This window comes from Littorina saxatilis, linkage group LG7 (genome assembly GCF_037325665.1).
Source record: "Littorina saxatilis isolate snail1 linkage group LG7, US_GU_Lsax_2.0, whole genome shotgun sequence".
Lineage (NCBI taxonomy): Eukaryota > Metazoa > Mollusca > Gastropoda > Littorinimorpha > Littorinidae > Littorina > Littorina saxatilis.
This window is the reverse complement of record NC_090251.1, coordinates 11,992,915-12,002,911: the sequence shown is the minus strand read 5'-3', so window position 1 is coordinate 12,002,911 and position 9,997 is coordinate 11,992,915. Positions and strand designations below refer to the sequence as shown.

General features: G+C 42.1%; 1 protein-coding gene across 5 annotated transcripts in view; it reads left to right on the top strand.

Annotated features, from left to right (window-relative positions):
- The first annotated feature begins 113 nt into the window (after positions 1–113).
- Positions 114–9,997, top strand: part of LOC138970698 (deubiquitinating protein VCPIP1-like) — a 28,540-nt gene continuing 18,656 nt past the window's right edge. For 4 of the 5 annotated variants that reach the window (XM_070343183.1, XM_070343181.1, XM_070343179.1 and 1 more), the window contains exons 1-9: positions 606–710; positions 1,439–1,769; positions 2,349–2,952; positions 3,432–3,560; positions 5,319–5,449; positions 5,809–5,920; positions 6,401–6,607; positions 8,350–8,428; positions 8,996–9,145. In XM_070343183.1, coding sequence (XP_070199284.1) covers positions 697–710; positions 1,439–1,769; positions 2,349–2,952; positions 3,432–3,560; positions 5,319–5,449; positions 5,809–5,920; positions 6,401–6,607; positions 8,350–8,428; positions 8,996–9,145 — 1,757 coding nt within the window. In that variant the 5' untranslated portion in view covers positions 606–696. Of the gene's footprint in view, positions 224–605; positions 711–1,438; positions 1,770–2,348; positions 2,953–3,431; positions 3,561–5,318; positions 5,450–5,808; positions 5,921–6,400; positions 6,608–8,349; positions 8,429–8,995; positions 9,146–9,997 lie in introns of those variants that run through there. The other variant, XM_070343180.1, reaches the window with a different exon arrangement.

Below are 9,997 nucleotides of genomic sequence, written 5' to 3'. Positions count from 1 at the left end.
TCGTATGTTTTCACATAATATTTTGTAGCATTAATTACTGATTCAGTTGAACAATTTGCGAATTATACATTTCGATAGTTGGACAATTTTGACCAATGAGGTTCATCGTAACAAATGAAGCTCCCCTTGTTGTAAACAAGTTGTGAGGACCAAGATGTTGCACATGATATGACATAGTCTGAAATTCAATCGAGTATCATTCTAAATACTTGAATTTTAGCAGGTATGGAACAAGTGCGTGATTCTTTGTGGGGCTGCATAAGTTTGTTTTGCTATGCGTTACTCAGAGGAGATTATACAGCCGCATCAAACAAAATCTCTCAGTCAGAACACACATTCAGTGAATAGTGATTCACTGATTCAGCCTTATTTCCTGACTTAGCCGTCAAATTATAACCCACACTTCTTATGGTATTGCTCACTGGGCCTGTTTCCCGATCAGCCGTAATCCAGGTAGCGTGGTTTTATTTTTGTGATGCGGAATTTCCGGGATATGATGTGTACTTTTTGTAGTCTAACTGAAAATGGAAATAATCTAGTCATAGGGTGTCCCCTTGCACAACCGGGTATTCCCTAAATGAGTAAAGGGTGCACTCTGATGACATCTTGTGGCTAATGTTGTCAATAACCAAAATAGCTCTGACTAGATGAGCCCTCCATTTTGATATGAATGTTGTTGGGTTTTAAATAACAGAAATGGAGGACGTAAGGTAAGGCAGAAATTGTATTGCTTAAAACCATAGGAATTAATTTAACCATAATGTTGTTACTGTTACTGTTAGCTTGCACAGACAGTTGTGGAAGTACTCCAACATTAAACATGGACATGGAGTATATGAAGCTGAAAGTATAAGCAATATTGATTTGCGACATAATGTTTGAACTGAAAGCAACATATATTATCGTACTGTGTAATAAAACAGTTTATATCTTACACAATTCATATTCATCATAAGTCTAAGTTTGCCAGTGGACACAGTGTAAAGATTTGTTGGTTATTAATGTCACAATCATGCTAACCAGAATAACTTAGAAGTAGAAAGGGAAATCCTGTTAGTGTTATTGAACTTATCTTGATCTTCAGCAATTAGGCAGCCATTCACATGATTCAGCAAATTGACAATAGAAAAAAAGACATCCTGGATCCTACCACTAATCTGTTATTAATAGGATACATATGTATACACACACATTATTTTCACCCTACAATCGCATCTTTTTAGATGGCTGATCATTTTAACTGATTTTTATGCTTCAGATGAAGGTATTTTTCATACCTTTAAGTTTAACCTTTTTTACTTATCAATTTTTCTTCTTCAAATTGCTGTATGCAGAAAAATAATGGTGACTACGTGAGAGCGATAAGTAAAAATACCAAAAATAAACGTGTGTACAGTATTTTTAGTCTTTTTATAAACTGCTGTATTTTTTTTTTCAGCATCTACCACATCAGTGACGACGTCACAGTCGTTGTCTTACCGAAAGGAACTGCTCAACAGTATCTTCCTATGGAGGTAAGCGACTCCAATGAGCCTTCATCCAGAGGCTTCCTGTACAGCGGCAACTGCCCCGACCCGAGCTGTCAAACAAAGCTGACGTGCTGGTCAACTTACTCCACGGTAGAGTGCTCGGGCTGCGGCCAGCGTCACGACGTGAAGGCGTTGCAGAATCTGAAGCAGGAGAAAGAGGATGCTTACAACACAGCCCTGTACACCATCAAGTCCATCATCGCTGGCATCAAGCCAGAACCAGGCACAGATAATATCAAGGTACTGCTGCCATTGCTTTTTACTGTTTAAGTGATTTACCTTTGAGCCTACCATTGAATACAGTGGAACCCCCCTTTTAAGACCTCCCAAAATCTGAGAAAATCCAGTCTTAAAAGGGAAGGAGTCTTAAAATGGGGGTACATTTAGAGAGGTTATGAACAGAAAATCTCAGAAAACATGTTCTCAAAAAAGGGAGGGAGTCTTAAATTGGGGGGTCTTGATATTGGTGTTTCGCTGTTACTGTAGGCTGTAGCTGCTTGGCTCTTAAAAATAACCAGCTAGTGCTTGTTTCTATTCTGGTTAAAGTCCACTTCCTTCTTAACTGTGCAGTACAGCAAAGCAAGAAAGTATTGTGTCTGAATGTGTGTGTGTGTGTGTGTGCTTTTTTATTTTTTTAGCTGTTGGGTTGTTCGCCAGAATTTTTTTCTGTATGCTGATTGCTTGATTTGGTGTGTAAGCCTCCCCATCCCTATGAAATTCATCACATCAGTGTCAACTTCACTGTGCCAGTCCCAGTACCTATTTTGTTCAGGTTAGCAGTTGCAATTGCTAACAGGTTTGCATTTATCTCTCCCTCAGGTTTATGGGCTGTCAAACTACAAATGCAAGCTGTTGTCACCGCTGCTGAGTCAGTATGGCATGGAGAAGGGTACAGGCCGCGCCAAACTCCTCACAGAGATGGGCCAGCCCCCGGTCTTCGACTGTGGCGTGCTGTGCGACCGAGCCTTCTGCATCGACCCCGAGCACATCAACGTCCCGGGCTACGGCCGCGACACCAGCGGCAGCGCCGAGTACCTCAAGGACACCTTGAACATCGCCATGGATATGAACGAAAACGAGGAGCGCCTCGTACCAATCCACGTGGATGGAGACGGTCACTGCCTAGTACACGCAATCTCGAGAGCCCTGGTGGGGCGAGAGCTGTTCTATCACCCGCTGAGGCTGAACCTGATGAACCACTTCAGAGACAACCTGGACCGCTATAAGAATCTCTTCGAGGACTTTGTGGACGTGGACGAGTGGGAAGACATCATCAGCGAGTGCGACCCGGACTTCATCCCCAAGGAGGGGGAGAGTGTGGGGCTGAGGAACATCCATATCTTCGGGCTGGCCAACGTCCTCAAGCGGCCCATCCTCCTCCTAGACAGCCCCAAGGGCATCGAGAGTTCCGGGGACTACTCAGGTGGGTTCTCACTGATTACGGAGTTAACAGCCCTTCTTCTTCTCTTTGTTTTTTTTTTTACATTTAGGCAATATTTGATTAAATGTTTCCAGCAGAATGGGAGTTGAGACAAGGTTGGTGTATGTATTATATGTGTAGAGCGAGTCACAGAAAACTTCAGGACAGATCTGTATGAAACTTTACATGGAAATTCTTCCGGATGGTATCGCTAGAAGATTTTTTCTCATTATTTTTGTAAAATGTCTCCGAGTCTGATTGCATCATGTATGTCCAACATTTTCATAAAGTTGAGACGGCACTGTGATGACGGCATTTTCAATCAAAATAATTGTGGAATACATTTTTAGAAAATGCTACTCTTAAACACCATTAGCTACGCAAAAAAATGTCAACAAATTCTAAATTGCTACCCATGAAGCTTCTCAAGGGTTGGCAGGTATGTTCATACAGAGTTGCTTTGATTTTCCCTGTGTGTGCAGGTGTGTTTCTGCCAGCATTCCAGACCCCAGAACAGTGCAAGAACAAGACCGGGGTTCTCAATTATCCACTCTGCGTTGCATGGAGCAGTCAAGGGCGAAATCATTTCATCCCTCTCGTCGGTGTCAAAGGTTAGTTTGTACAGTGGAACCCCACCTTTTAAGACCTCACAAAATCTGATGAAATCAGGTCTTTAAAGGTGGTCGTCTACATTTTTGCTTTTTTTCAATAATCTTATGGTTAGATTTCGATACAAAATTATGTCAAATGATGAATGAACCATGGGGAAAAAAATTAAAGAAAAAAAATCTGTAAAAAAAGTTTTATTTTTGGGTAGCGTGACTCACGCTTCCAATATTTTGTTTTCTGTTTACTAAGAACATGTGCTTTGCCTAAAAATACTGACCAATCAAATTCATGTCACTATGCTTATAGCCACGCCCAAACAAGTGCAGCAACAGTTTGACACTGGAGCGCTGTCCACGCTTTTTTTTAAACGCACGAAATGCACGGGATTTGAGAGGAGTTTTGCGCTTGGCATTTTCCAAATAAGGATATATATCCTACTATGAGTACTACGCTGGAATACTACAATGAATTTTCAAACGTCTACACTGGCTTCGTCTTTCCTGATCGAAAGGGGGTGTATTGTTGATATTTGTAGATAATAGACTCTGCATTTTAATGGTCAAATGGCGATTTCGGTATAAAAATGTAGACAAGGACCTTTAAAAAGAGGGAGTCTTAAAATGGGAGAAAATTGACTGAGGTTATGAACAGAGAGTCTGAAAAAGCAAGGGCTTGGGGGCCTGGTAGCTCAGTTGGTAGAGCACTGGACTTGTGATCGGAAGGTCGCAGGTTCGAATTCGGGCTGGGACGGACACGCATTATGTGCAGACCCAGAGACGGAAGCCATGTCCCACCCCCGTGTCACCACAATGGCACGTAAAAGACCGTGGTCATTTTGCATAAATGCAGATGGCTGATACATGTACCACCTAAACACGCATACACTTGTGTATCTCGTCAAAAGCCGTGAGGGGGTAAAACTTGAATCATATAACCCGTGTCTTGTCCTTAAGAGGCAAAATAGAAGAAGAGGGCAACTGTGCATGGGTAGTTACACAGAGGGAAATAGGACAGAGAGGTAGGCTGGGTGCATTGCGCATGCCAAATTGAATGTGTTGGAACTTGGATTGCATGGGTGGGATTCTTCCGGTATATGCCGGAAATCCGGATTCGTAATGTCTAGGATGACGTTTTTTTGGTGTTAATTATGCAAATCCTTCAGCGTCTGGGGCCCCCAGACCCCCCCCCCCCCCCCCCCCCCCCCCCCCGTTAAAATTCTTCAGGATTCATGACATTTTTCAGTCCCAGCCATGTTTACTGCTCTCACCAGCCATGTTTACTGCTCTCACCAGCCATGTTTACTGCTCTCACCAGCCATGTTTACTGCTCTCACCAGCCATGTTTACTGCTCTCACCAGCCAAACCTTGCCTGTTACTTGATATCACTTAAATCCATTTTCATTTCAGGGATGGCCAAATCTCAAAATTTTAACTCGCCAGCCGGGTGTCTAACTTCAAGAAAGTCACTAGCCCGGCAGAAATGTCGCTTGCCCGGTAGATGCCACAGTTGATCTGCAGTGTTTATATGGCTTTAAAACTCGATATTAGAACCAAAAGGGTAGCATTTGACCAGAATTTTCATTAGTCAGCCAGCGAGTTGCCAGGCGGTTTCCACTAGCCCGGCAGATTTTTTTACTCGCCCCTGGCGACCAGGCGGATAATTTGGCCATCCCTGCATTTACTGCCCTCCCCGGGCAAACGTTAGCTGTTGATGTTACCTAACATCACCTTACCCCTTTCTCGTTTATCGCGGTCCCCAGGCAAGCCCAGTCCACGGTTGCCACGCTTCATGCTTCAGACAACGTGGGGAGTTCAGGACCCGACCCTGCTGGATGCCTACATCAACTTTGAGAATGGATGCTGCACTGTGGGCGGATCCAGGATGCTCCAGGTATTTAGTCGGCAATAACCTGATATTATGAGTCATTTCTAATATATGCTGACTGTTAGCAAATCATACTAGACATGTCGAAAAATGGATGCCGGCTCATGCTGATATTATATTTGAGTCAAAGAAAGTCTGTTTTGCAAGTAGAGGTGCTTTTCATATATTGCATATATATATGCGTAAAGCATACTTTATAAGGCTACCAAAATGGTGGAGGTAAAAATGATCATACATGTAAAAGATCACTTGTGGTATGTGGGAGTTTCAGCCCATGAACGCAGAAGAAGATTAGGCCCAAATGATAATTAGATTTGTAATTTGCAGATTAGTCCTTGTTAATGACTTGTCTGTTTTTATTCCAGGAGAGTTACATTCAGCGTCTGGTGTCAGCCATGGAGGAAGTCTTCACAGAAAAACATGGCGTCCACCCTGACTTGGTGGCCGATGTTCATCGATACATCTTCAGGTCAAAGGGTAAGAACCGTTCTATACTTCTTCTTGTCTTCTTTTTTTAGTGTATTGTTCTTGTGCTTTTTTATCTTGTCTCTTTTCCTTTACAGTGGAATCCCCTTTTGGTTGGATACCATGGGTTGACAACTTTCACCATATCTACCATCAGACCACTGATGAGACACATTAGTGTTGAAACACGTGTCTGGTCACGGTAGTAAAACAATGGTCCTCCTCTGGACTAGTTTCCTCTGTTGATACTCTCTCTCCTCGGGGTAGAAGATTCTCTTTGGAAACTCGGTCCCGTCCGAGGAGGGTCTGATTTCCCCAATAGGGCTGTCTGTGAAGGGACACATTTTTTTGTTTCCTCTCTCTTTTGCTCTGCTAAGAGATTTTAACAAATCTCAGAAGAAAGTCTCTTCTGACTTTCAATTGTTTCTTTCACAACTTCTGATGTTTTATATCTATTTATATATATTTATGTATGAAATATCTCTGTGTTAGGTTATTCTGGTCTGCCGGATTACGTGACAAAAGAAGCGCACCGCCTGGTGAAAGAGAAGTCGCTGTTGATCTGTCTGTGCTGCGGCTGTCTGACGGCCCTCAACGTGGAGAAAGACATGCTGCGCAAAGGGGGAGAACTCTACAACCTGGCGTGCAAAGAGCTGGGTGACTTGAAGCCCAAGAAGCTCTACATCTTCAAGGAAAACCGTCAGTGATTTTTTGTTTTTGTTCGTTTTGTTTTGCGTGTGTGTTTTGTTGGTTTGTGTTTGTTTGTTTTTTGTTTGTTATATTTAGTCAAGTTTTGACTAAATATTTTAACATCGAGGGCGAATCGAGACGAGGGTCGTGGTGTATGTGTGTCTGTCTGTCTGTCTGTCTGTGCGTGTGTGTGTGTGTGTAGAGCGATTCAGACTAAACTACTGGACCGATCTTTATGAAATTTGACATGAGAGTTCCTGGGTATGAAATCCCCGAACGTTTTTTTCATTTTTTTGATAAATGTCTTTGATGACGTCATATCCGGCTTTTCGTGAAAGTTGAGGTGGCACTGTCACGCCCTCATTTTTGAACCAAATTGGTTGAAATTTTGGTCAAGTAATCTTCGACGAAGCCCGGACTTCGGTATTGCATTTCAGCTTGGTGGCTTAAAAATTAATTAATGACTTTGGTCATTAAAAATCTGAAAATTGTAAAAAAAAATAAAAATTTATAAAACGATCCAAATTTACGTTTATCTTATTCTCCATCATTTGCTGATTCCAAAAACATATAAATATGTTATATTCGGATTAAAAACAAGCTCTGAAAATTAAATATATAAAAATTATTATCAAAATTAAATTGTCCAAATCAATTTAAAAACACTTTCATCTTATTCCTTGTCGGTTCCTGATTCCAAAAACATATAGATATGATATGTTTGGATTAAAAACACGCTCAGAAAGTTAAAACGAAGAGAGGTACAGAAAAGCGTGCTATATGCAGCATAGCGTAACCACTACCCCGCTCTTCTTGTCAATTTCACTGCCTATGCCGTGAGCGGTGGACAACGAGTATACGGTCTTGCTGCGTTGCATTGCGTTCAGTTTCATTCTGTGAGTTCGACAGCTACTTGACTAAATATTGTATTTTCGCCTTACGCGACTTGTTTTGTTTGTTCATGAAGCCTTCTTATTTGTGAGTGTTTTTTGGCTCACGTAAGTGTAGCCTATGCGATGATAAACTTTGTCTGTCTGTGCGTGTGTGTGTGATAGAAACTTTAACATTTCCGAGTCTATGGATAAAGCTTGCATAAGAAGATTACGTCTCGGTCAAAAGTGTTTGAAGTGTGTGATAGAAACTATTTGAAGACGTCACATTATGACGTAAGAGGGTTAGACGTCACGCAAAGGAATTACTGAAAGTCTCGGTCATTGTTATTGTGAGCGGGCCGAGACTAGTTGGCAGATCCAGTGTCTCGCTTTCTTGCACAGTTTCACCCATGCTTACTGTGTGTGTGTGTGTGTGTGTGTGTGTGACGGAGTGATTGAGTTTGTGTTACTGTTTGTCGAATTTCTTACGTGAGCCTTGAAGGCTTCGCCTCTTGTTGGTGTTTTTGTTTTTTGTTCGTTTTGTGTGAGTGTGTGAGTGTGTGTGTGTGTGTGTGTGTGTGTGTGTGTGTGTGTGTGTGTGTGTGTGTGTGTGTGTGTAGGGGGGGGTGATAGTTTGTGTTTTAATTGAGTGAAAGAGGGTTTGTGTCATAAGAAAGAGTTTGACAGGGGGAGAGAGTTTAAATCTGTGTGTTTGTGTGCATTCTCACATACTTATATGTGTGAGAAAGTTCTGTGCGTGTGTGTGTATGCATCCTTATATGTGTGCAGAGAAAGTGTTAGTGTGTGATGTGTGTCATTTGTGATTTGTTGTAAATTGTGTCTCCACACAATTTTTAATTGTGTCTGTTTATTGTGCAGAACTTTCATGTCAATACGACCCAGACAAGGATGAACTCGTGCCAGACATCTCACAGCATGTTTGCCCATTTTGCAAGTCGTAAGTTTGGGCCTTTTCGTTTTTTACAATTTTGTTTCATAGCAGATGAAAGGATCCTTCATTTTTGAGACAAAATGTCATCATCATTAACAATAGTCATCGAAATAGACGACCTGTCTTTTAATGGTAGTTACGTGTAAGTTCGGATGCTACTGGACTTAGAAAACAAGAAAGGTTACATTTTGTGAATGTTTGGGACAGTACAAAGCAAAACATTCACAAGAACATCAACCTAGCCGCCTTTAAGGTGGACAAACGAAACCCAACCCAAAAAATAAAGAAATGATGCTGTGACTTATTTTAGAATGGCTCCAAGATGGCCATAGGAATGAAAAGACAATGTTAACCCTTTCTGTGCATCACTTGCTTCAACGGGCAACAGTAAACTGTTGAATAAACAACTATAGAAGAAGAAGGAAAACAACAAACAATGTGTGCATGTGTGGTATTCATTTATACACCAAGGTCACACTGTCAGTTGTCAATTCAGGTCAATACAGGTAATGCTTTGCATACAAATATTTCTTGGCAGCAAAAAGGTTAAAGGAGTTGTCATGATTTGTGTAGTGAGAACAAGTTCCGGCACGTGCAAGCAGACGGCAGTGTGGAATACTCTGATGGGGACGTGACCCGCGAGCCAGCCGGACCCAAATCCAAGTGCAGCTGTGGATTCAAACATTACTACGGTGGAAAGTACTACGACAACAGGCCTAGAGAGTGAGTGCTGGGTTCAGCTAGTTACAGACAAATAAGGCCTCTGTTTGTGTGGATTCAAACATTACTACGGTGGAAAGTACTACGACAACAGGCCTAGAGGGTGAGTGCTGGGTTCAGCTAGTTACAGACAAATAAGGCCTCTGTTTGTGTGGATTCAAACATTACTACGGTGGAAAGTACTACGACAACAGGCCTAGAGAGTGAGTGCTGGTTTCAGCTAGTTACAGACAAATAAGGCCTCTGTTTGTGTGCTGCCACAACTTTTGGGACGGCATGTGTGAGCAGGGAGAATAGAGGCTTACTTCTGTCCAGTGGGAGAGGGGTATCATTGCACAGTCGAACCAGTCTATAACGTTTTCCCAAAGCACCGACCAAAAGTGGTCGTTACAGACAGGTGGTGGTTATGAAAAATAGAATCATATAGAATAAAAACTTGTTTGGGATCCTTGGGAGTGGTCGTTGTGAGCAGATACTCGCTTTTGAGAGATAGTCGCAAGGGCAGGTTCGACTGTATTTGTGTACACTACATTGGGTGTGCACGTTAAAGATCCCACGATTGACAAAAGGGTCATTCCTGGCAAAAATTGCTTAGGCACAGTTAATAATTGTCTACCTATACCCGTGTGACTTGGAATAATAGGCCGTGAAAGGTAAATATGCGCCGAAATGGCTGCAATCTACTGGCCGTATAAAATTTCATCTCACACGGCATCACTGCAGAGCGCCTAGAACTGTACCCACGGAATATGCGCGATATAAGCCTCATTGATTGATTGATTGATTTGTGAATTATTCAGAAAATGAGTTCAATTCAATGCAATGAGCGCTTCTGGGGTAATAACGCGAGACAAC